General features: G+C 51.9%; 7 protein-coding genes across 7 annotated transcripts; 3 read left to right on the top strand and 4 right to left on the bottom strand.

Moving 5' to 3' along the window:
• Positions 1–1092: 1092 nt before the first annotated feature.
• On the bottom strand, positions 1093–4872 carry Z517_07871 (uncharacterized protein; the record flags this gene model as incomplete). Its single annotated transcript, XM_013426392.1, has 4 exons — positions 1093–3908; positions 3969–4010; positions 4105–4291; positions 4411–4872. The coding sequence occupies 4 exons, from the start codon at positions 4870–4872 to the stop codon at positions 1093–1095; spliced, it is 3507 nt and encodes a 1168-aa protein (XP_013281846.1).
• Positions 4873–5885: 1013 nt separating this feature from the next.
• Positions 5886–8079, bottom strand: Z517_07870 (uncharacterized protein; the record flags this gene model as incomplete). Its single annotated transcript, XM_013426391.1, has 2 exons — positions 5886–7434; positions 7541–8079. The coding sequence occupies 2 exons, from the start codon at positions 8077–8079 to the stop codon at positions 5886–5888; spliced, it is 2088 nt and encodes a 695-aa protein (XP_013281845.1).
• Positions 8080–9984: 1905 nt separating this feature from the next.
• Positions 9985–11549, top strand: Z517_07869 (uncharacterized protein; the record flags this gene model as incomplete). The annotated part of the gene is made up of 3 exons (XM_013426390.1): positions 9985–10009; positions 10063–10628; positions 10722–11549. The coding sequence occupies 3 exons, from the start codon at positions 9985–9987 to the stop codon at positions 11547–11549; spliced, it is 1419 nt and encodes a 472-aa protein (XP_013281844.1).
• Positions 11550–13283: 1734 nt separating this feature from the next.
• Positions 13284–15483, bottom strand: Z517_07868 (uncharacterized protein; the record flags this gene model as incomplete). The annotated part of the gene is made up of 3 exons (XM_013426389.1): positions 13284–14048; positions 14095–14301; positions 14356–15483. 3 exons carry the CDS (start codon positions 15481–15483, stop codon positions 13284–13286), a joined length of 2100 nt encoding a protein of 699 aa, XP_013281843.1.
• A 1159-nt stretch (positions 15484–16642) lies between these two features.
• Positions 16643–18786, bottom strand: Z517_07867 (uncharacterized protein; the record flags this gene model as incomplete). The annotated part of the gene is made up of 2 exons (XM_013426388.1): positions 16643–18563; positions 18617–18786. The coding sequence occupies 2 exons, from the start codon at positions 18784–18786 to the stop codon at positions 16643–16645; spliced, it is 2091 nt and encodes a 696-aa protein (XP_013281842.1).
• Positions 18787–20294: 1508 nt separating this feature from the next.
• Positions 20295–21637, top strand: Z517_07866 (uncharacterized protein; the record flags this gene model as incomplete). The annotated part of the gene is made up of 2 exons (XM_013426387.1): positions 20295–21166; positions 21271–21637. The coding sequence occupies 2 exons, from the start codon at positions 20295–20297 to the stop codon at positions 21635–21637; spliced, it is 1239 nt and encodes a 412-aa protein (XP_013281841.1).
• A 1127-nt stretch (positions 21638–22764) lies between these two features.
• Z517_07865 (uncharacterized protein) lies at positions 22765–24561 on the top strand (the record flags this gene model as incomplete). Its single annotated transcript, XM_013426386.1, has 1 exon — positions 22765–24561. One exon carries the CDS (start codon positions 22765–22767, stop codon positions 24559–24561), a length of 1797 nt encoding a protein of 598 aa, XP_013281840.1.
• Positions 24562–25759: the final 1198 nt, after the last annotated feature.

Genomic DNA, 25759 nt, shown 5'->3' with positions numbered 1-25759 from the left:
AGAGTAGGAAGTCAGGGACAAGGCGACATTGATCTTCCTCACCTCCGCAGTGACGGTTGCATGTGGAGTTCGAGAAGACTCGTGCGCTGCACCTTGTCCTCTGAACAAGATGAATAGCTGTCCAACCACCGTTTGTGCGATCTCAACGGCCGTGTTGTACAGTACTTTCATCCGGTGCCACGTTAGCTTGTTAGAGACGGAAGAGTGATGTGATCGAGAATCGGATGGGAAGACAGTGTTAAGGGGCGAAACTGGGACAAATCTCTACTATCGGGACGACGATACACTCGACTCGCCATCGAATTACAGCTCACCGATGATTCGCTATCCTCTTGATGCTGTTATCGGGATATTCGATGGACAGGGCAGGCCAGCTATCCAGCCACCAGGATATTGTGAATGATTGAGGGCTTCTCACAACCTAACGTGCCGGCTCGAATGAGATATCTGTATGTGGTGCCACAACAAGTTGACAGGCGCAGGCGAAGTTGCATGCTCTGAGATTGAGATTGTCCCGGTCCCGTCCGGTCTCTCGACGAGACGGCTGGCTGTATCGAGAGACCAGACCGGATCCACATCTCAGTCACTCCTCAGATATTACCTCCACACAATAACAATAAAGAATGACATGGACCACACAGACCAATGGATCGATCGATCGATCTCGCCCTGCGGCAATACTCAGAATATGAGGGAGAAACTCGTACTTGCAAGTGAGTGCATACATATATCGGTACTGGAAGTATACTTTCAGTATGGTATGGTATGGGATAGGATAGGAGAGGATAGTATAGCATAGTATAGAGGAGAAGAAAAGAGAAAACATCGAGAGAAGAGAAAAAAAGTATGGAATCCCACATCTTCCACCTCCATCCATCCCACCCTTGATAGCGTCTCGTTTGTTACTATAATCCCATCCCTCTGGCAATTTAGATTACCGATCCTGTCATTGACATGACATGTGCCGCTCAATTTCAGTTCACCCGCATCGTCGCTATCGTCTCAGTTATCTGTCGCCTTGTTCATGATCGTTATCGTCGTCGTCGTTTGTTTTGGTATCCAAACACCTCATTTTCGTCTTCATCTTCATCTTCATCTTCGCGCAAGCTGCTTCTCCTTCTTCGTTCTCCGCGTGTTCGTGCTCACCCTCTCTTCCGTCGGGGGAGGGAAACCCAGCTTCATGGTCCTGCTATTTCTGGAGCTACCGCTACCGCTGTCGCGAGCACCTAGTTTCATCCGATCTGCCGGATCACGGACTTGCACTTCCCCAGCCACAACGGCGCCGGTGCTCTCAGGCTCGACGGCCACGGCGCCCTTGGAGATATCGTCCGGGTCGAGGATCGGTTCGACGGCGGGTTTCTTGTCTGCGTCTGCTTCTGCGGATTCGCTCGTGTCATTGCCCGTAGTAGTGGCTGTGGTGTCGTGTTTATCCTTCTTCTCTCCGCCTTTATCCGCAGTGTTGTCGTCATCATCGTCGGAGAACTCGCTCGGCCGCACAATCTTCAACTTGACCCCCTCGCCCTTCAACGTCGAGTACACTCTCAACCCGACGACGCAGACCGCGTTCCACGGCTCATTGGGCCCGTCGCCGCCGGTGTCGTCGGCCCCACCACCACCCGCTTGCTTCGCGCCCGGGTCGTCAATCTCGATGGGCGGGTTGAGCAGCGGGGAGCGAGAGCGGCGTCGGCCGCGGCGGACGTTGGTCCCCCGTCGACCGAGCCCTGGAGGGAAGGTGTGCGTTGACGAAGTGTCCGAGTCGTCATCGTCGCTGCTCGTGTAGGGACTCATGTCGAGTTCCGAGTTCCAGTCAAAGGGCGGGAAGGAGTCTGCGTTGGACACTCGGTCGTTGTTGTCGTTATCTTGATTATCCTCGTCCTCATCGGGTTCTCGGTTCGCGTCGTGGTAGCGATCAATGTCCGAGTCTCGGAGTTGGTCGCCGTCGTGGATGTCGTCGTACTCGCGACTATCGGTTCCGCTTCCGATTCCTAGCATGGCGGCCGTGCTGTTCAGGGTTTCGCTGCGCAGGGGTGCCCCACCACGAGGGCCGTTTGCCGTATTAGATTCGCTGTCCGTGCGTCTGGCGATGACGGCGACTCGGTTGTCTGAGCTTGCGTCTTGCGAGGTGTCGGCCTCCGGCACAGTTCGTGGTGGCGGCTTCGACAACGGTTTGATGTCCGTGATGACAATCGAGCTCTCAGTTTGGACTGACGCGTCGTTAGATCCAGCATGGGAATCCCCCGACTCGGCGGGTTTCGTGCTCGAAGAGCCTTCCACCTTGATCGCATGCTCTTCTGCGTCGGCGACCTTGACCACTTCTTCTAGAGGCTGGACGACATTCTCGGCAGTGACCTCTTCCGCAGGTTTCTCTGGAGGGGCGAGGATCGGGATGGGCTCTTCTGACAGCTCCGCAGGCCCCTTCGTGCTCACAGTGACAAAGCTGTTGTTGGAGGACTGGACGGTGACGGAGTCAGATGCTCTCTTCGGGTCGTGTACTTTATCGGCGTGTCCGTCCTGGATTGTCGCGGTCTCCCTCCTGCTCTCGGGATTTTCGTTGGCCATGCTGTCAAAGGTCCCCTGTCTCTCGACGATGACCACCTTGACTACCTCTGGACGGGTTTTCCCATTTGCCCGCTTCTTCCTCTCTTTCCTCTCCTTGTGTCTGGCCGACCTCACCTTCTCCAGCTCGTGTCTTTTCTTCTGTCTCTCCCAATGCTTCTTGGCCTGCGCCTTGGCCCGCTCCTTCATCTCCTGCCTCTCCTTGGCCCGTCGAGTCTTTTCGCGTTCTTTGCGTGCTTTCCGCTCCGCCTTGGTTTCTACAGTCACGCCCTTAGCGTGTGCCAGGTCGTACGAGAGACCCATCTGGATGAGCTTTTCGCGTCGTGTAGCCGCATAAATGGGTAACACGTCTTCGACATGTTCACGCTCTGTGTCCCTTGTGGCGGTGATCTTGATGAGCACCGAGTACGTGCCGGCCTCCAGCTCAATGTCGGTGCTGACGGATCTGGCCATGCCGTAGTTCCCGTTGGACCGCACAATGTAGTCGTTTTCGTCTTCCTTGTCGTCGGACTCGAGGCGGAATTGGAGGTCGAAGCCATACCCGCCCTCCAACCCGCCGAAGTAGGTGTCGTCCAGCTGCGCCAGCACAATCACCACGGGCGCCTTCTCCTCCAGGGTCAAAGAGAACTTTGTGCTGTGGTACTCGGCCGACCACGCGACGTTGGCGCTGGTCCAGCACTGCGTGACGTTCCACTCGGGTCCGAAGATGCGCGTGCGGTCAAAGTGCTGGTACTTCTTGAGGAGGTCGTCGTAGCTGATCCAGAAGATGCCGTCGTTGCCGAACTTGTGGTCCAGCAGCTTCATCCACTCGGGCGTCCACTCGGAGCTGCCGTCGCTCCACTTCCCCGTCCACTCCTTCTTGCCCCACGGGTTGCGGAGCTTCAGGAGTCGTTGGCCCTCGACCTCCCTCGCGTCCATGATGCTGTAGGCGTGGCCCTCGGCGATGCCCTCGCGTTCGCGCGGCGCCCCCGTCGTGTCGAGCCAGTTGGCGAAGAAGCCCGTGGCGCAGCCGAACAGGAACTTCTTGCCAACCTGCATGAGCTCGTCGCGCCAGAAGGCTTCGCGGTCGAGAATGTCGGTGCTGTATATCTCGGTCGTCACCCCGCCGGTCAGGTCCTCGATGGCCTCGCCAGTGAATCCCCCGTCGATGGACGCGAAATCCCCATGTGCCTTGGCGTACGCCTTCTCAAGCAGTGGGAGCCAGGTCTCGTTCTCGTCGCTGCACTGTGCAAAGTACAGTGCTCTCGAGCCCGTCAGGTGCGCTTTGCGGTATTCCTCGGCGCTGTCGACGCGGTTGATGTCGTCCCAGACGACCCGCTCGTCCTGAGCTTCGTCGTAATCGGGCGCTCTAGCTGGAGACACCCAGGAATTAATCATCGTGAATACTTGGGGGCGGAAGAAGGAAGACTTACTATATAATTTATCATCGATGATAGTATGTTGCCACTCGCCATCTAGGGAAACACATAGATTTAGCACATGAACTTTGACCTCTCTTCTGGCACTGGAGAGGAAGGAGATGCACGGTGCCGTGAGTAGATTATTTACCTCGAAAGAAGACAAAACCGTAAACGCCAACGTCCATGTCCTGTTTGACACAGACTCGGTTGATCAACCCTTCCATATTGCCCAGCCCACACAGGGCCGCCATCAGATAGCAATCGCCATCACGTCCCTGCCTTACGTCGCCGGCAGTGGGACCTTTGATGAAGAATTCGGGCTTCTCGAAGATGTCCTAAGCCACATTCTCTTAGCACGCCCCAAGGGAAAAAACAGCTTTGCGAGATTTCCAACCAAAGCAACGACGGGAACAAGGACCAAACCAATGATGGGAGGGGGCAAAAGAAAACTCACCGTCACCCTTCTGACACCCTTTGGCTTCATGGAATCACCGGGCGTGCTGAGACCGTCGAGACAATTCCGCTGGCCGGACTTGAGATCCCACTCGATGTCGAAATGCATGTCACGGTACTTTTGGTTCAGTCGCCTACACTCTCTGACGATCCTGTCGACGTCCCTGACACACTCGGCGCGGGCCTCCTCGTACGACTTGGCAGCGCGCTGGCCAGAGACGGTGCCATGCGGGGTCTTTGCCGCCTTTTTGCGGGCGTAAGGGTTGTTGGGGAGGAGGGTGAAGACTTTCCCCGGATGTCGGGGGTTCAGTTGGTCCCAGAACTGGTTTACCGTCTCCTGCGGAGGCTGTCGACGCTGTTTGCGGCGCATCTTGGTCGGAGGTGGTGGGAGGGACAGATCCGGTGGTGGAGGGCCGTACCAGCGACCACCACCTCCGCCGATATTGTCTCTGCGGTCGTCCATACCTTCTTTTCCTTTTTAATGAGTGAATTTGGGTCGCAGCGATATTGCAGCCCAAGTGGCTCATACCAGTGACTCAACTATAACAAGTCTGCGTGTTGACAGGTTATTGATGGGCAGCTGAAATCCTTACAGCCAGCCTGACCTCGCCAGGCAGAGAGGGCGGCACTAGCCGCGAGGCCTAAGCGAGCTGTGGCCAGCCTGATGGAGCAGTCAAAAAGACCACTTTTGAGTCAGACGACTCGACAAGGAAATTGAACGGGTACCGCAAGATCAATCTCGATGAATTGGTATCATTCGCCTAGAAATGTTTAGATTGACAACGAGAAGAGCTAAAGGGCGCAAGCAAAGCTTTGGATGGGAAAGGAGGCTGAGAAGCACAGCCCCGCGAGGAGACAGGCTGTTCGACGTCGGAATCTCGATACGAGGACTTTGCATTTCCATCTGGGGACCTGAGCGTGGCCCTGCGCCTCGCTACGTCAACCCAAGATACTCCCGCACGTGACTGAGCGTGGTAGAGTTCGGCCTAGGCAGCGGATCAGTCGCGCTCATATCTAGGCAACTAGGGCAGGGCCGGCCGGGTTCCCGGCACCCGCCTATAGTTAAGTACTTTATCGCCTCGGCTGAGCCTATAGTACCTATAACTTATCCTACCGGTTCTAGCTAACGTTATAGTCATAATAATAAAAGTTCCTTTTCTCCAGATTACGTTAGTCTAGGTCTATCTAGGTTACTTAGAGAAAATTAGCAGAAAAGGATAGGCCTAATGTAACGGTTTTCAGCGGCGACAAAGCTCTTGGCCTTGGCATCCGCCTGGGACCGTCCCCTGCCGCTTTACTAGAAATCTGGTAACGTGCTTGAGTGCTTGGCTCAACTTTGGCTCAGCCTCAGCCCTGTCACCTTCCTTTAGGTGCTCATCGTGACATCATCCCATTTGCAATAAGAGGTCAGAGTGTCTGCATATCTAGAGTGAATGAATCGCGTCGACTCTTGGACATGCCTTGCCCGCTCTCAGCCTACCACCCAAATGTATCAACCTCAAGCTCGAACGAACAGCGGCCTGATTTCTCTCTGGCAAGTCGGGCGACAGCAACCCTGACATCGTCACACATACCAGGTGGTCCACACACGACAACCCCCATCTTGGAATATCCGAGATCGGCCTGATCTTTCAACAAGCCGCTGATGTCCAATCTTTGCCCGACGACGATTTCCTTGTCGCGGATTTGGTCCAACAAACTGGCCAAAGCTTCAACCAGACAAACATCGTCCGCCTTGACGCTGTGATAGAGTTTCACGTTCGGGTGACGGTGGACGAACGCTAACAGTCCAGTGATGCCTATCCCCCCGCCGATTAGCAACAGCCGGTCACTCTGGAGGACTTCCTTGGTAGGATTGCAAGGATAAGGGCCCTCGAGTAGTGTGACCAATTCGTTCCGTGTCTTCAAGAATCGCGTCGTTCCTGCTTTCTTTCGAATAAACAGTGTTAGGCCTGAATTCTTGTAGGCTTCATGCTGAGTTGAAGGTCTCGGAGTCACAGTGATTGGGCGGTTCTTTTCTAGGTCAGCGAGAGTGGTTGGCACCGGACCGTCGTTGTTGGGGCGCCCGGTAAGAGCAGCAGTGGGGATAATGGAAAAGGGGTGATTCTCCCAAGGTCGAAAAGGATGAAGCGTCGGAAAGTAGACGTAGACGCACTGCCCCGGCGAAGACCACCGAGGTCCTGGAATATCGATGCGAGCAATAGTGTCGCCGACGTCGGTCACGACGGCCCGTTTCACTCCCGTCTTCAAGATTCGTCCCACCCGAGCCAGTCGGTCAAAGCCCCAGACAGCAAACGTTGCGTATAGGAAAGTCTCGTAGCCGAAGTCTCCCTCGTCATCGGCCCAGACGTGATACCAACATCCCACAAGGCAGACGACAGCCATGACGATATGTGTGAGTAGGAACAGCTCATACGCTCGTTGGCGTATGACAAGAAAGCTGGTGAGGACAATGATGACCGCTGCGACCGTACCCACACAGCCCCAATACCAGAGCGGTGTATCCACTGTGGAAGAATAATGGCCGTCGTCTTGGTATAATACCAATGAGAGAATTGAATGGAGAAGAGTTTGGATGAGGAAGAGCCGGGCGACCCATCGGTGGAGCAGCATGTAGGTTGAGTGGGACCAATTGGTTAGCCATAATAAGATGTTGTTCCTGCTCGAGAACAGGAACAAGACTGGGAGTTGACAGAATGCTAGAGCACCAGTGCGCCACATCCAGTACGCCATGAGTTCTTGGTAGTGATTTTCGTACCACTGCATCTCTTCATTCGGCCACAATGTCTCATAGCCGATGGTGAGAAAGACAATGTTTAGTATGACGATCACGGCGATGTAACCGCTCTGCCCAAGAGTGGGCACATTACCAATTAAGAAGGGAAGAGGTCGATCGTGGTAAGTCCCGACGATACTTTGATAAAGCCATGGTTTGATGTGGTCCGTGAAACCAGTCATGAATGGGAGATATCCGAGCCAGGTCAGCACAAGTGGCAGACCGAAGGCTGTGAGCAGAATCGCAAGTCTGTCAGGAGGGATCTTCATTAGCAATGAAACAGAGAGTCGCGATATTGGATCTGACTTGCACCGCTGAGACACTACGAGAAGAGACGATAAGAGCAACCACGTACCCATAGTATGATTCCCGGGCGCTTTCACGGAAAAAGTATATCAAGGTATCCTGGGTGAGTTTCCAGGTGGTGTAAGTCGTGACCATGGTCATGTTTAGCACAAGATCCTTGCCCGATGCCACCACAGTGGGGGGGTTGGTGATGTTCGCCAACGTCTCGCCATAGCTCCATTTTGGGAGTATCTTAGCATCTCCTGTGATCTGCGTTTCCCAAAACTTCTCGATGGTCGACGCCCGGACATTTTCGGGGCAGAACGTGCGAATGCACCATGCAATAGAACTCAGGTAGGGGAAATCCGATGCACGACAAAGGGCTAGCTCATGCGCAATTGTATCCGCGGTGGTAAGCCCTCCAGCGCTGATGGTCGAGGAACATTGCAACTTGTAAGGCGAGAAAGATCGGAAGCAGCCATGGCCACAATACGGATTGTAAAAAGTGAATCCCGCGATGCCGGCCAAGCCACTTCTCGTGACTGGTAGTGGGCCAGTAGCTACTACACTCGTGGCCCAACTCAGCGCCAGCAAAAGAAGGTATTTCATGACTAATGGTGCCGACGACTGCCTACAACGGTGGTAACACCATGAGCAGGGAACTGGGCCCACGGACAGTCTTTATACATGGTCGGTTGTGCCATAGATGGTCCACACTGCCAAGACGTGGACGTGTGTGCAATCAGTTGATGAGAAGGAGGTGTTGGTACAGAGACGGTGAGGTACCCGACCGATCTTTTCTCGACGTGGACTCTTTTGCCATCGCTTCAGTGTCTGGAATGTTGCTCTTGCATGTTGGACAGTGTGGGTCTGAACAAGCTCATCTTGGAAGTGCTTCGCCGAGGCCTGCAGGGCCACTAGCCGTGGTATTTCTAGCCTGGGGTGCCTGGCATCTTATTGGAAAGGGAAACTTGCTCATCCTTCGGTCGAACGTGACGCTGACTGACAATGTGGTCGGGTCGGTCTCAAGGAGCTGATGAAGTCGGAACAGCCGATCGATCAATGCCCATCTCCCCAGCCTGGATTCATGAGTATTGGACTCTTGGGACAGGATCCAATCTGGGATTCTTGCGGATATGAGTGAAGGTATTGGCCGCCTCCCTAGGTCGGCAGAATCTGCGCCAGTTGATTGTTCCTAGGCCGATGGTGGCGCTCTGCAGGGTGTCTTGCGATAGCCCTGAGTCCAGAGCCGCAGGATGCCCCAATGGCGCCAGCTCTTTTGTTTCCAGCAGTCGATTTCTGTGGGACAACGTTACCAAACTCCAGATAATGTTACTGGACATGTTTTCAGTCTTCCAGCATTGTTCTTACCTCTCCCAAAAAGGGGTCTAAGACTCTCGCGTCGCTTCCCATACATCTGCACAGTAGGTAGTATTCATTGATTAGATTGTTTATACGAGGGCGACCTAGACTATATATATAAGAGACCTAATTAACTGGCGCTATAGTGTGTTAAGCAGGGTACTTGTGGGCTTTAGAATAAAGTGGTATTGACTGGGAGCGTGTTGGAGGAACCGAGAGAAATAACCACATAGATGACAAGAAACGCAACAGCCCGCGAATGCGCAACGAGAGGCGATGTACCCCCGCTCGTAAAGGTTCTACAAATGCTACCTCCTGTGTCCATGCTGGCGACGAAGGATAATGCTGCTGGTGGACTCTGGAGGGACCATCATTTTGCCGGACCTGAACATTGATATAGAACTTGTTCGTATGTCTATGCTGATATTGGTTTGTTTCAATGATGAAAAAAGAAATGCAGACCAGATCTCGAGCTGAGGCTGGTATAGGGTATCGCTGTAGAGTGTCTGGATTGGGGAAATGGAGAATGAAGAGCGCAACCCAAATGTACTTGTGAAAATGTGCGAGCATGCGTAGTTGTCGTTGCTTCCTCAACGAAGACTCGGAATGGCCCTCGCCACTCGACCGATCCAGATCGTTGAATGATCGAGTCACAACCCCCTCCCGAGCAAGTTAGTTGATAGCTGGGCGTCGAACGCGTGCCTTGCTGTTGTTGACAGTTGTGGCTTGCCGCGACACCACGGCCTGGTGGTGTCACTGGCCATGGATCTGTTGGCAGTCGCTTTGGCAAGGCATCCGAGACTCGCCGCGGCACGCACCAGGTCTGATTGCGCGAGCACATTTCGACCAGCAGCAATTTCTGGTCACAAGCGCCGCCGTGAAGCCTGGGCTAGAGCTCCCTTCTGATTCTGGCCTGGGTGAAACTTGCTTAGCACAGATAATTCCATGGCAGCCTCTGGGCAGGGCGACAGACCTCTCCTTCCACCTCAACCAGGATGGTCACCTGGGGGTAGAAATGTGCTCTCTGAAATATCTTGCTCTTAGCTATCAGAACTTCTAATATGGCGCGATTTCTCACCGGGACCCATGTACACGAGCTCGCATCGCATTCTATTACCGTCCGGTCAGCTATCGTGGCTTGCAACGAACAAGATGGACATGCCGTGGAGACCCAACGGTCAGCTGGATCGACATTGCCCTTGAGAAATGTTTTGTTAACTTTGCACACAGACAGCTTTGCCAGAAGATCTCCAGCTCGTTCTCGCCCAGATTTGAGGCCACCCCTTACACGCAAGCATTCGTCGTCTGGAGAGCACGCTCTTTGGATCGGCAACATTCCTTTACAGGCAACTATCCTTACTCTGAGGGATCATTTCTATCAAGTCGCCGGCAGCGACCTTGTCAGCATCACCTATAATCCAGAGGCGAGATATGCATTCGCCAACTTCAGTACCAAAGCTTCACGCCTGAAAAGCATTGAGCTTGCTGCATCCACCCTGTTCCACGAGAAATGTCTCGATTGCCGCATCCGCTCGGACCAAGGAAGACGCTCCATCAAGGTCAGCTACGGGCATGACGAGCAGGGCGGCCGCAAGCTATCCATCCACCAGCCCGTGGAACTCGAGAAAAAGATGGAAGAGTTGGCCCGATTCCCCGAGGCCGACCCGTCTCAGTCGGGAAAGGACAAGTATTTCATCATCAAAAGCTGTTCCATCGAGGCAATGTATCACAGTCTCCAGATGAATCAATGGCACATTCCGTCTCGCCATGTCTATCGCATCAACAACGCTGTGCAGGTAGGAAACCATCTATCTCTTTTTGTTCTTGTCTCCGCAAGCCGTTTCGTGGTTTCAGCCAGAGGCTGACCAAGCTCCTTGTCGCGTTCACAGACCGCACGGAAAGTGTACTTGATCTTCTCCGTAAATGGTTCCGGTCAATTTTTCGGCTACGCGCTCCTGACCTCCGCTATTGTCTATGAGGAGATGGACAACCCGACAAACGATCGAGAATTACATTTCCCTCTATCCGCAGAGGACGAAAGCCAGGCCCCAAATGCCATTGGTAACATCGCACCAGCGTCCAGCGGTCAGACCCCTAGCACAACCGTTAAATCGAGAAGTCCCTGCGATGCTTCATCGAAATCTTTGCCGGCCCCTCTCCTTAATCCAGGCGTAATCCGATACAAGCCAAGCAGACGGCAGATCGTCTGGGAGGCTTCATCGTGCGACCACCGGGACAGCGCCGCATCGGATAGCGAGTCTAGCTCGGCCTCCAGATCCCTTTCAAGTCTGCAGGATGGCGCGGATAGACGCAGCGCGAGTTCGCCAGACATGTCGCCGATTGTAAAACAAGATCCGCCGTTCTGCGGCGAAAACTCCCCACCCACCTCGACGCGATCTCCTTCGTCCACTGGCATTAGAGGTGAAGGCTTGTCAAATTCTGATGATGATACTACCGTGATGAGAGCAGTCCAACAGTCCGGCCACCCATGTCGAATCAAGTGGCTCGCCGCCGATTCCCTGTCTTTCAACAAGGTTTGCGGCATCAGGAACAAGTGGAATGACAACAAGCCGATTTATGTGGCCAGAAACGCCACCCCAGTCCATCCAGATGCCGCAACCGCACTACTGGACGTTTGGAGCTCTTCGGCGACTCTGAAGAGGATGGAAAGACCCAGAGAGGCCAGCGCGAGAGCCTGGGGAAATATCAGGCGTTGAAAGAAAACGTCTGGTTTCGTTTTGGGCCACCAGACATGTCACAAAGTAGCTGTTTGGCATTGGAGTTGAATTTTGTTGCCCCGAGGGCCCGGAGGCCATGTTTGCTTGAATTTGTGAGGTCTACTAAACAAGGATACGGGATTGTGGCATCAAGTCTCACTGTTAGTAGTTTGTGATTGAGTATCTGTATGAATACATGGACGTCGCTGACGACGTTGGGGGAGGAATGCAAACATCGGTCGAAATAGTTGTATGAGTCTGCGGCAGGCAGCACGACTGGCTGGATCTCGAAGAACTCTCGCAACGCGCCGACCAGTAGTTGGTGCCTTCGGTGTTCCTCCAAATGCTCTTTACCGTGAATAGCCCGCCTCCCTCGATAGTGAAGGTCTACTGGAGGACTTCATTCATTCTCGTTCTCCTCGGGTCATCGACGAACGTATCGTTAGGTCGGGGGGTCTGCAGCAACCGCGTTACTTGCACCTGTACCCCCATCCAACTCCCCAAATGGGTACATTTCTATTTCATCTTCCACCTTGACCTCCGGGCGATGAGCAAGATTGCAATCGATACAGAGTAGCCTGCGCCGCGGCTCGCCTCATCTTAACTTCAAACAGTCTGCCATTGGTCGAGGGAATTTCGCCCAGGACGGAAATGCATTGCATTCGGCACTAAAAACATTTGAGCAAGTTTCTTCCCAAAGTCCCACGGCCAGTCAGACGGGAGATATATCAGCGTTTGAGCAAGTATGCGGGATAGACACGTCTCCCACATCACAGCGAGAGATCGTTTCAACAATTCCCTCCTGGGTTAAGCAAGCTTTCAGCCATGCGGTGTTGGCACGTTTAAAGGGGAAGGCATCGACCCAGTCGCAGCGAATAGCAGGGTCCCGCAGCTCATTTGATCAGGTGAGTCGGTCATAATCACTTGCCTACAAGAGAAAGATGTAAAGGGCTGCGAAGTGCATCTGCTCGGATGAATTGTGAGCAAGTTTGCTGAACCGCACGGAACACAGGGGCTTTTGTCCCTCCGTTCCTTTCTTGACATGCATGGTGGGACCGACGATGCATGGGACTGATGGGGGAACATCTCGGGATTGGTCACACTGATACGAAAACGCGTGCTCAACGTATCCTTCCGCCTGGTAACTAGTCTGTGTGCACAAGATCCGGAAGTGGCCTCGAGGTAACATCAGGCTGATTCAGGAGTACCGTATGTTCTTACGAATAGTGCAGTGACCAGGAGCTCTATTGATAATCTCAAAGCACGAGTTGTGAAGGTCGTATTTTGTATTCATGGTTCAGATAAAAAGGCATAGACAGTTATGCGTCTTTCTGCCTGTAAATGTGTCGTATAGATGGCTTATTGGGGCGGATTTTCTGCATTACATCGGTCGTGCTTTCCTCTCCCAGTATTTTTTTTTTTTTTTATCAACGCCTTCTTGAGATGGCTCCGATCATGTCTCAAGGTAAATTGCATGGGAGCAACATGGCCTCGGGGAGATCATCCAACTCCTAGAAAATTCGAAACTCGGTGCAAGATCTCGGTTGGGATGAGATTAGAGAGAGCACTGGGCCCTTCATACAAATCTCCTTGCAAAAGGTGGAGGTTGTGCCACGGTTTGTCAATGCCAAAGGAGATCGAAAGAAAATAGGTAACAGCCGCTTGCTCCGCAACCTCATCATCTCCCAAGCGCAGTTGGGCCTCTGCTCCTTCCGCCATGTAGATTTTGTTGGTTCACAACAGCAACAACACACCCAGAGCTGTCGCAAACATGCTGACAACGCCACTGCCAGTCAGTGCATTTCCAGTGCCGGTAAAAGTGGTGACGGCGGGTGAAACTGGCGAACTTGACGAGCTCGAGCCTCCAGCTGGGATTGAGCTGACAGCAGCCGCGGGGACGCTGCCACTGGTAGGAATGCTTCCATGATCGCCGCTAACCCACGAAATAGAATCGCTCGTGGAAGTCATTGTTTCCGGGGATACCGGCTCGCTGCTGGAAGTAGAGATCGTCCAATCGCTCCATATTGGGCCACGAGTTGACATTACCTGGTCGACAGAGGTGGTCTTGGTAGTTGTGAAATCGCTCCAGAATGGGCTGGAAGTTGACTTGACGTGCTTGTCGGGAATTGTATCGGTCGTTGAGATATAAGAGGCAGTAGTTGTCGAGGTTAACAGCTCGCTCCGGGATTTAGATGAAGTCATGGCGCTAGACGTGGTAGAGCTCGAACCACCACCGCATGGAAGCCTTGCCGCTTGTGCTTGCAACCCGATCAAGCCCTTGAAGCCGTCGTACTCCCCTCCGGCGCTCAAATCGTACTTTGTGCCGTTGACCGCAGCGGCTGGTACGCCAAAGGACGCGGAGTAGAAATCATAGTACAGCGACTCGCACACTTTGGTCATGGCTGTTGGGATTTTCGAGATCGTCGGCAGATTGTTCGCTCCCATTGCATTGATCAGGTCCACTGTGAGATCAACTTCTCCCTCAGTTCCGGACCGCACCTGCGTAAGTTAGCGAACGCGTTGAGGTGGGGCGGATGTATCTCACAGCTGCGATGATGGTCGCTTGCTGACTGCCCGAGGAATCGGCAGCAGCAAGACTTGAGTAAGCGTTCTGGGAGAGAACTGTGTCCTGAACCGGAAAATCCTCGCCGTTGTTGTCGTACGTCAGGGTACTTCCCGAAGTAAGGCTGACTTTCACCACGAAAGACGAAATGGATGTCTTGGCAGGGATCGAAGCATTGAATCCATAAAACTATTCACAACGTCAGCACTGAATTCGATCGAGCAGAGAAGGAAAAATTCCCACCGTGAAAGAATCGTCAAATCCAGTGCCGTCACCCAGGGCCACAGAGGCGTCGATAGTACCAGCCGGAGCTCCAGTTCGGTCCTTGTAGACAAGCTGCAAACTAGAGACCGATAACTTGGAGACTTTGTTCGTCCAAAAGCGAATAGCTCCCGAGAAGACAAGCTGATCGGCGCTGCTGATGGTGACCGCAAGGTTCGCTGGCTTGACGGGATAAGGTGTGATCACTTCGGTCAAGGTCACCGAAGCTGGAACGGTATCAAGCATCTTGGCAAGGATGACTGAGCAAGTGCTGTCATATGAATCTACCATGCTCGAGACGGTTTTGTTGCCGTCGCTGTTGAAGAGCCGGAGATCCGACCGAGCATCGACGTCTGGACCTACCACAAGTGGGTTCAAGGTGGTACCGTCGAGATACATGGTGAGGGGCGAGTTGTCAAAGGTGTTGTTCGTGGCATCAAAGTCTTGGACTCCGAGAGAGGTCGTACCCACAGGGACAATGGTAGGGTGTTCTGCAGAATGCACTCCTCCAAGAGTGTGACCGCAGGCAACAAGCTGGATACCTTCTTCCGGAGTCAAACCCATACGAGCAAACTCGGTGTTTAGTTTGTCAATATCGTCCTTGGGGTCAGGAACACCGGGAGTTCCGGCCTGGGTAGCGTCGATACGACCGGCTTTGAGTGGAATGGCGGAACCACCGCAGGCTCGAACTGAGGCGTAGGCTGCCAAGGCTAGCAGATCTGATATGGAGGCCCGACTGCTGTAGAATCTCGAGACAAAGGAGAGGGTGTTGTTGAAGGCAGGACCAGTATTCTCAGGAAAGATGCTACTGTCCAGTTCGAAACCGATAGATGCGTCCAACCCGTCCGTCCCTTCAGCCACATTGGCCCCGGCCATGTCGTGGAAGGCGACTCGTAAGAAACCTCCGGCGACTGAGTGACCTGTATTTGGGGCAAATGTGCAAGGGACCAAGGGGGCCATGATGTTTCTGTTACCGTAGCCAGAGGTCAAAAGCATCAGGTCTTCGAGCTCATCGTAGACGGGCGACGGCCATGTGATGGCAGCGTAAACATTGCTGATCCACTGTCCCCCGATGAGGCTGAGCAACAATCCCTCCCGCGGTATGAGCATTTTGGTTATGTTTGTACAAGTGGAATATAAACAAGAAACGAAATGTGTTTGTATAATAGATTTTGTGAGCGAACGGACAGGGAAATGGAGACCTGGGTAAAGCGAGTGATGACAGTTGGAGTTGGGTTAGGGGTGATAAATTCGAAAGAGAATGTCCATAAAAACCATCCTCAACCTACCCATGCGAGGTGAAGAGGCTGGGTGAGGACAATAATATATCACCGGAGGCTCTTTGGACTCCCATCTCCTGAATGTCTTCCAATGCGTGTGTGGTAATCTCAAATTTGGCAATTTCCATTTCCTAGATTTCGATTCGTCGGGATTGGTCCAGCATGTCGTGTCAGCGAGGCTGGCCAGACTCGCGTTGCTGGGGTATTGCCCAAAATTGCGCGCTGTCAACCTGAAAGTGGTGCCGCCGAGGACACAGCCGACAATGAGCAGGTTCTACCAGGTGTATGACCTGAGAAAATGCGCTCAACGACAACGCCATCATAAGGCCTAGGGGGTTTTATATGTGCTCTGATTGGTCACAACGGCTCGCCCGCCACGAGGTGGAAACATGGCTATAGATCCATCAATCTTGATCTCTTGCTTCCACTGTGAGACTTGGGGAGTTTGGGCGTGGTCAAGGGCCATTTTGAATCGCTTGGCTCGTACCTGGAGCGCAGACCGACGCCAGAGAGCAGTTCAATTTCTCCGTAGGCAGTGTGATATTTGATTATAGCTACACCGGACATCTCCTCTGGAGTTATTTATATCTCGTGCCGTTTGGAATCCCTAGATCGTGGGCACCGTAGTGAAACCAGTCAAAGGAGGCTAATAGAAGGCTGTCCAGATTGGTGACTAGTGAGTAAGCCGTGATTGGTCAAAGTATTACGACAAATAGCGACCCGGGAGGGAACAGCGAGAAGAGGATACATTCACACAGAGTGGAAGGCAAGATCAACGCTTTCTGAGGGCGCAAGGGTTCAGAAGACCGTTTCAGGTCAGGTGAAGGGACAGATAGCCGGTCCTTGGAAACAAGTCGAATTACAAGGAGGAACGGGTGTGAGAGCGAGGGAAAAAGCAGCTACCGAAGATAAACATGGATGAGAAAGGGAGTTGAAGCGTGATTCTAGAGGGTTATGAGCGGCTAGCCCAGCCCGGCGAGAAACCAGCCTCAGTCACCATTGACCTCACACCACAACTCCAAGCTGATAGGACCAACATCCAGATCCTCATTTAATAATGCCGGTCTGATGATTTCCCGATTCAGACGAGAGATACATGTTGCAATTTGACTCCTCAGACTTCCAGCCGCTGCCGCAACAACCAACACGCGCCCACGCGCTTCTAACACAGGGGCTCTGATCATGTCATCAGCGGCGGGCCGGTGCAGAGAAAAATTTAAGGAGCATCCGCTGGGTAATTGTGTAAACGCAAAAGAGTATTGGTCCAAGTCCGACAGTGGATCATCTAACAGGTGCTTCTCGTCTTCGCGTTCTTCGTCTTCGCTATCAGTCGAGGTTTGTGCAAAAGCTGCGGAAGCTTCTGCATTCTCTGTACCAACCACGACAATAGAGGGTAGCCTGTCAGAGTGGAGGTTTGGTCCACAATCCAGCTTCATGGAAGGTTTATTTCTGTCAAGCTGGCTCATGTCGACTTCAGGGTGACAGTCCGTTCTTCCCCGATCAGGTCGATCACAGGTTTTCCGATTTACTGCAGCTGCAGAAGGATGCAGTGCCCGTTCTTCGATCAAGGCTATAACGGAAGCCTCACTTGGGTTGCAAGATGTAAAGTGCCCTTGAACTTCGATCTCCGTTCGATGAAGCCGCATAGATTTGAGAGAGGCCGAAATTTGAGCCAAATACCAGTCGGTCTCAGTCAACGTCCGAGACACCAAATGTATGTAGATCCGTGGTACATCAACGCTTGTATTGACCAGCTCTTGGAACAGTGGCAAAATGAATGATGCCCGGTTGCCCGTAGCGATCAGAACGACCGTATCATAGCCTGCGAGCTGAGGTGGATTTCCATAGGGCCCGTTGAGGAAAACTGTAAAGGATTCGGATGACTGATCCTGTCCCCAGCGAAACAGGTCAGATGTAAAACCACTGTGTGGTTTGATGATCAAATCGACGTTCTTCGCTGATCCTGACTCACCTGGAAGACTTGCGATGGTAAATGGATGTGACTCAACTTTACGTAGGTGAGGTACAGTGATATATATGTGTTGACCGGCCTTCCAACCAAATGAGACATCTCGAACGCTGAGATGGATATATTTGTCGTCCAGGAGTCGAACTGTGGCGTTGTATCCGACCGCCTGAGTTTCATTTTTGGCTTTAAAAGGGTGAATGTTGTGCATCGTCCATAAAAAAGTCCTTCCAAGTAGATCAAAAGCGATGAATCCAATGGACGCGAGTACAAAAAACGTCGTGCAATGGGTGTGCGTGTAAGTTAGCCACAAGCCGAGATAAGCAGAAAGAACGTGTACCAAGAGCCAAATTTCATAGTAGGAGTTTCGAAAGAAGCCAAAACTCGTCATCACCATGAAACCAAACATTCCCCAAGCGGCAAAGCCCCAGACGACCATGGGCATAATCTCAATCTCCTGCTGAACAAAGTTTGTGAGATCCCATTCGCGATAAAAGAAAGCCCAGTGTACAATAAGTGTGACAAAGACCGTTCTGGCAGCCCATCGGTGAAACCAGTTCAGCCTTTCATGTGAAATACCGGTCAGAAGGCTGATAGGATTGATTCTGCAGCCCGTACAATAGACCAAGGGGAGTTGTGTAGTTGAAACCCATGCTGCTCGATTTCCCACGACTTCTAACTCGATACCGTAGATAGGTGATTGAGATTTGAAAATCACATTGGTCCATAGCATGAGAAGCAAGAGGATCCAGTATCCACAGAGGAAGAGTATCTCTCCCACGGGAGGAGGAGACAAATATCTGCTCCAGCCGGTGGTCCACCCCATCTGTCGGTAGCCAAAACTGCGATACAACGCTTCAAGAAGAGCACTGTATCGAAGGATGGAACAGACAGGGCTTGAATTCTCCAAGATCGTCTTTCTTCTCACCCATGCTGGCCAAAAGCTAGCGTGTGTCAGTGCGACCACACCGTGATCAAGAGCGGAGAGTTAACACACCTCCACTTACGCTTGAAGACTGAGATCAAGCGTCGCACAGCAATGAAAATCACAACAGCAAGCACAATGTACCAGAAAAGAATGCGGAGAAACTGGTTGACAACATGTTGATGTTCAGATGCGGCGGAGCCGGCGTGTACGTGTCGCTTCATGGGCTCGATTTTCGACATTGTGTCTTTTCGCATCAGGCATTCCCCTCCATGGGGTGGGAGATGTGAAGCTGAACTTGATTTCAGGTGAATTCAACGCAAATGTCTAACGTTTCAATTGAAGAGCCGTTCGATGACAAAAGAGGCCGGAATTGACATCCTGGCCAAGTACTAGGACATACTACCCGCATTGTTCCCGGCCTCGACCTCAAAATTTGCTCCAAAGCGTTGTTGTCTGCCTGTAGGGACCAAGGATAATCCTCAAAACATGCTCACCACTTGATCAACCAATCGAGATGTATGGCGCCATTGCGAGACCCACCCCCAGACCGAATCAGGTTAATATAATTGGAGGCCTTCTTGGCGAAGCATGATCCCCTTCGTCGTATTCTTTCCGGAGGACAGGAACACGCCAGCCCGTCTTTTTTCCTGCATTCGCAGGGAATCGTTATTATTTATCCAAGTCTTCAGCTTTATTTATGGATTCAACAAGATATGGATTACGCTGAGAGAGTCATTTGAGTACACTCGAGGATTCGAAGATGGCCGTGGAGAGTCACGCCCTGCCCAGGATCAAATACTCTCTATCCGACTGTTCCCATACTACTTTGAGTTCGGAAGTCATCCCTTCCCAGCGGTTGTACCACAAAGTCTAGTCCCAGCCGGCAGAACGCAGATTGGTGAATTTTTCAAAGTCGGTTCCATACAAGACGAAGACTGACAGTGTAGGTGCGCTGGAGAGGAACTGTAAAACCCTCCAATACGGGTCAGATTATGCACTTTCATCACAACCGCCGTCATAATACCCACATCACGAATCTGAATGAGTCCCTGAAAGAATATGCAAAAGAACCATCTCGCGGTAACCTGATTAAGCAGCTTGGACCACAAACCAACCATCAAGATCCCAAGTGCTTGACCTCTTCAAGCTTAACCGGTCCGTTCGGTACCAGACGGGGCAGAGGAAAGACAATTCGAGCGCGCTGTAGGCCCCCTCAGCGCGCTAGAGTGTTCGAACCTTTGACTTGACTACATATAAGCCTCCCTTTGTTAACTTAGTCCTGTACTTAATGAAAACTATAATGCTGCACGGGAAGGGAGCAAGTTTCTTCAAGGATGTGGCACTGGCAGATTATTGAGCAGATTCTTGTCAAAAGGTGCTCACCAATCTCCGCCTCCGCCACGATAAGCCCAATTGGAATGAGGGGGGTTAGCGGCGCAAGCGAATGTATGTATGACAGCAAAGTGACCCAGCTCTCCCCCGTTGCTATAAGTGATCACAACTTCGCATTCTCAAGCACCCTATGCCGCCGCCAAAGTAGTCCCGTCCACAAGACCATCGTCGCAGTATTCAATTTAGATTCCAGGACCGCAGATGATTAGAGTACAAGCAGAGTTACCGGCCCTAAATAAGTGTCATTCGTTTCATGAGGGGCGGATTTATTCGTGAACCTACCACGGCTTCCACATTCTTCCCTTTTCCTCCTGCCACATGCTCAGCCAAGTAGATTCCAGCGACCGTGTCGACCATGTCGTTGATATTGCTTCTCGCCTTTGCGGCCCTTACATGCGCCGCAGGAAACGCAACCTCGATTATTGACTACCTGAACGACAATGACAGCACCTCGACCTTCGCCTCATACTTGGCCAAATATCCAAATTTATCAAAAACGCTCGCCAGCGACAACATCACGGTTCTAGTACCCAAAAATTCTGCAATCAATGGAGTCGCCAATATTTCCGAGGCGCTCTTGACCTACCATGTCCTGGCCGGCGTCCATCACTCAATCAACGCTGATGCGTTCCAGTATATCGAAGCATCCCCCCAGCCCGCTGACACCGATTCTTCTGAGAACAAAACCCGGATAGTGGTTGCTCGCGGAAATGCATTTTCCTCCGCTGTCACTTTCTGGTCCGGCAACAGTCAAAAGAGTCGTTCAGATGCGCCGGCAGTCAACTGCACCAACGGCGTGGTTTATACCTTGTCAAGCGTGCTCGAACTACCCCAGAGCTTCGACGACAGCTACAACCACAGTGCGTTGACCGGCCCACCCTCGCCATTTCTAGACGCTAAAATTCATGCACGCAACAGTTCGGCGCAAATCATCAACGAGGTATCCAACGTGACTATTTTTCTTCCTATTTCATACGCGTGGGATATGATTGGAAGCGTCATCAGCAATTGGACAGAGGACGAATTTCTCGATATTGTCTCCTATCACGTCGCTCGGCGGGTTTTTTTGCTTAACGGACTACCGTCCAAAGCGATCACTCTCCCGACGCAGGAGGGCACTGACTTGACTATCACGTCGTATGAAGGCGACGCGTATGTGAACAACGCCAAGATTGTCAGCGAGCCTGCTCTAGTATTCGACGGCGGTCTCATCTACTCGATATATGGGTATGTATTGAATCCCAGCAGCGACCAAGCAAGTCGACTGTTTTCTGCACTTTCTCTTCCCAATCGCTCGTCGGCCAGCGACTGACTTCTCGATCTCGCTACAGAGTTCTCAACCCGGCGAATCGAACCGCTGAGCCAAGTTCAGATCCCATCGGTGTCGCCTACGCAGGCGCGTCGTTTTCGACGAACTTTACGTTCCCAGACAATGGCTCAAAGAGTAGTGGCGGTGGCACAGGCCTCTCTCTCGGCGCAAAAATAGCCATCATCCTCGGGTCGGTCATAGCAGGGGTTTTCTGCCTCTTGGTAGGCGTCTGGTTCTGGCACCACTGGCGGGCAAAGCATGGGGGAAGCGGAGTCATCTCAGCGCGCAAGGCGACCGTTGTCGATGGCAATGCGTCGCAGAAACATTTGGCGCGCTGTGACTCGATGGAGCTGACAAGCTATGGAGACTCTGTACACACTACGCGATAGGAACAGATGGCGTACGGCAAGTATCAAATGACTAGCTGGCGGAAGTATATTGCATGTTATGTCGCTGGCAAGAGTCGCGCGCTTGATCGTCACTTCCAGCCTACTATAATGAAGAGCACAGTGCCGGTATGAGAGGATCGAAGACAACAATCGCCTATGCTGTGCCTGAATTGCCCAAGATACATTATACCCTAAAAATATTTGATTCACTTGTTCACCAGCCGCATTCACACCGTCCATTGCTAGAGTCGCGTCGGCTTTTGCGAACAAAAAAGACCGAAACCCGTGTCACTGAGCCTTGAATCGGTCAAGTGGGCGTAAGTATGTTTCTGTGTCTGTCAAAATTCCCTGACTCTGTGAGCGATGCGTGCTCTTCGCCAACGAATGCCCTGTGTTCGTAAGTAATGGCATATCTCTGATCAAGAGGGTTGCCCGGGTGTATGATATTACTCCGAAGTCAAGGTCACCGCAGAGATAGCCCTTAGCAAGCGAAGTAGCCAGAAGCTCTCCAGTAGACCAAAATGGTCGTGACAGTAGACGTACTGAAGACTTGGTGGTGATCGGCGAATATAGATGTTGAGATTTCTACCTTGAGTTCGTGCTCTGGCAGAATCTGTCTTCGCAATCCATCCTGAATTTGCGATTCCGAAGGAAAACGAAACGTCATTGCATATACGAGGTAGATAAGACCTTTGTCGTATCGTTTTGGGCAGATGTGCGGCTTTCGCTCTAGCTTCAGCCTATCCCACTCAACCTACAGAGGATAGTTGCATATCCATCCCATGTGCGTTATCACGCTAATGGATAGAAAACTTGCTCATGTGTGGGCGACTCTTTTCCGTCCCGTGAATGATCTCGCTAACGGACAAAACCTGCTCGACGTAACCACGACTATTTTGCTGGGCTTGTAGTACCAGGCGAGATATCACAGAACCCTCGAATTTATCTTCTCGGAAACAATACCTTATCCGCCCCATCATCCCCGTGCAAACAGTCAACAACGAAATTGTTATATAACTTTGAGATCAGCAAATTGAACACTTAGGCGAACGTGGGCCAATACAAGACTTCGACAGAAGAAGCTTCAGCAGCCCAAGCAGCCTCATATATAGAGGCAGAAGCACGAAATGGCTTCCGAAAGGTCTCCTACAGGCACTTATCCTACAATTGATACTGAGACGAAAGCGATTAGCAGTGTCCATCAAGCGGAAGATGGTTCAAACACCAAAGTCCACGACGGCTTGGACATAATTCATGGCAATGCACCTAACGACAACTCCATCGACACCAATTTTCAGGCTGGTGTGCAGAAGGCCGAGGCCACAACAATTAGTTGGACAAAATCTACTTTAGTCACGGCTTATGTCGCAATCTGGCTTGTCTACCTTGTCCAAGGCATTGTGACGGGAGTCAGTGGTGCCTTGCTCCCCTACGCGACTTCAGCCTTTGCTCAACATTCACTTATTCCCACCACTGGAGTTTTGAGTCAAGTGGTTGGCGGTGTCACAAATTTGGGTGTCGCGAAAATCCTGGACATTTTTGGACGTCCACACGGATTTCTACTATGTGTATTTCTGTGTACTGTTGGCCTGATCATGTCAGCCGCTTGCAACAACGTTGAAGCATATGCGGCATCGCAAGTCTTTTACACTGTCGGGATCAACGGTGTCGGATACTGCCTCAGCGTCTTCATTGCGGATACGTCGTCACTTCGCCATCGCGGTCTCATGCAAGCTTTGCTCAATTCACCATATCTCATCACATCATGGATTGCAGGCCCCATCTCGACATCATTCTTGAATGGAGCCGGTTGGCGCTGGGCTTTCGGAATGGAAAGTATTCTCCTTCCAGGAGTTACTCTACCCCTTTTTGGGCTCTTCATGTGGCAATACATGAGGGCTAAGAAGCAGGGTGTCTTTCCAAAACACAATCACGACGAACGTACACTATGGCAATCTGCTGTATACTATGCACACGAGTTTGACCTGATTGGACTTTTGTGCATATCTGGGGGTTTTGCCTTCTTCCTCCTCCCATTCAATCTTTACACTCAGCAAGCCAAGGGCTGGGGATCTGCCCTCATTATATGTTTCCTCGTCTTTGGAATAATCTTACTCGCAGCTTTTGTACTGTGGGAAAGGTCTTTTGCTCGTGTCCGTCTCACTCCATGGGCAATCCTTAGAGATCGAACGGTCCTCGGCACTTGCGTCACAGCATTTATGCTCTTTTTGAGTGTTTCTTGTTGGAACGGGTATTTTAGCTCGTTTCTTCAGGTGGTCAACGGTCTGACTGTGACTGAAGCAAGTTATCTCATACAAGGAGGCACGGTTGCCCAGATTGTCATGAATCTTGTTGCCGGATCAATCATCTCATACACCGGACGCTACAAACCTGTCAGTCTCTGTTTCGGCTTTCCTCTGGTGGTCCTTGGTACGGGTCTGATGATACATTTCCGTCACCCTGATCATTATGTGGGCTACGTTGCCATGAGCAACCTTTTTGTCAATCTTGGATTCGGCATCTTGATGCTCACGGTCGAGATTGGCATTTTGGCGGCCGCTTCTGCACAGCAATACTTTGCCGTCAGTATCGCCTTGCTAAATCTCTTTGCTTACATTGGCACTGCCGTGGGTTTTACAATCTCCTCGGCCATCTGGCAAGGCACGATGCCCGAAAAGCTCGCTTTGTATCTTCCTCCTGAGAGCCAAGGGAATCTCACCACAATCTATGCCGACATTCAACAACAGTTATCTTACGAGTGGGGCACACCTGTCCGTTTGGCAATTCAGAGATCTTATGGAGACACATGGCGATACTTGCTGATTGCTGGTGTCTCAACTTGGGTCGTGGGGTTGATGGCGATTCTCATGTGGAAAGACATGAATGTCAAAGGCATAAAACAGAACAAGGGCTATGTCGTGTAGCTTTCGACTTGGCAGACCTTACAGTACCGACACAGTGAAGGAAGAAGAGGTAGCGGTCAATCATACATGAGAGCGTGTCGAGCAGATACACACGGAGTCGCGGAGCTCAAATGGTGGACTTGAGAGTAGTCCGACACCGCGGTGATGTGCAGCTGCGACATAGTTTCCTGATTTGTACGACAGCTGTTAGTGCCAGTGAATGTGTGATATAGTTGCTCATGCTTCTCGCGAGAACCCAGAGGCTTTGCTGAAGAAGGAGAGCTTGAGCGTTCTCGAAAGAGAGGCAAGAGGTTTTATTGATGATTTCATGGCTGACGGGCCACCTCCCCGTGAAGAATATCGGTGAGTCATTCACCATATCATGTGGGAAGCGCGGCTTGTTGTTGCTTGACATTGTTATTGCTACCTCATCTGCGGCATAAATTGCTCGGAGTGCAGTTCGTTCGTTGTGATACCACGATTTCCATCTCTGGACCTGAACGTGGCCCTGAGCCTCGCTGCTTCAACCTGAGACGCTTCTGCACGTGACTGATGATGGTGGATCAATTGCGCCCACAATCTAGGCCAGGGGGGCCCTGTTCCCGGCACCACACCCGCCTATATTTGCCGATTTACGCCTCTCTCCTGGCCTACGGTACCCATAACTTAATAGCACTGGTGGCACCCGATTCGGAAGTCCACCGGTCCACCAAGGTTTTCGCTCAGCACAAGGCGAGGGTGGCGGCGATACTCGACAACCGGGTTCGACCAAATGCATTTTGGCTTGTCTCAAAGTATTGAGCAAGGCGCCTCATTTGTGCGTGCCGGAGGAATGGCAGAAGTCCCAGAACCTCCCATGGTATACTGCCGCTGACCCACACGAAACCCAAATGGTGTATCTGGTCCGCGCCATCAATCCCTGGGCAGGCAGCCGCCACCAACTGGACTCCAGACGTTCGACCTCATGGTGCCACACATGGCCCAGGCATGAAAATCATATTCGTGTTGATTGTGTACAGCGGCAAATATATATCAAAAATTGTTTCTATTGCCTAGAACCTTAGGGCTATCTGTTACCAGGAAGGCAAGATCATCTGGCAGGTGATGGCCCGGAGAGACATTTGGGCCTGCAAATGTAATCGTGTTCGCGCTCAACTCACCTCACTGGATCAGCCAGGGCAGCAGCGATCGCCCCCCCGAATGCAGAAAGAACGATCTA

This window comes from Fonsecaea pedrosoi, assembly GCF_000835455.1.
Source record: "Fonsecaea pedrosoi CBS 271.37 unplaced genomic scaffold supercont1.5, whole genome shotgun sequence".
NCBI classification, from domain to species: Eukaryota; Fungi; Ascomycota; class Eurotiomycetes; order Chaetothyriales; family Herpotrichiellaceae; genus Fonsecaea; species Fonsecaea pedrosoi.
The sequence above is the reverse complement of the archived record's forward strand: the minus strand, read 5'-3'. Positions and strand labels throughout refer to the sequence as shown.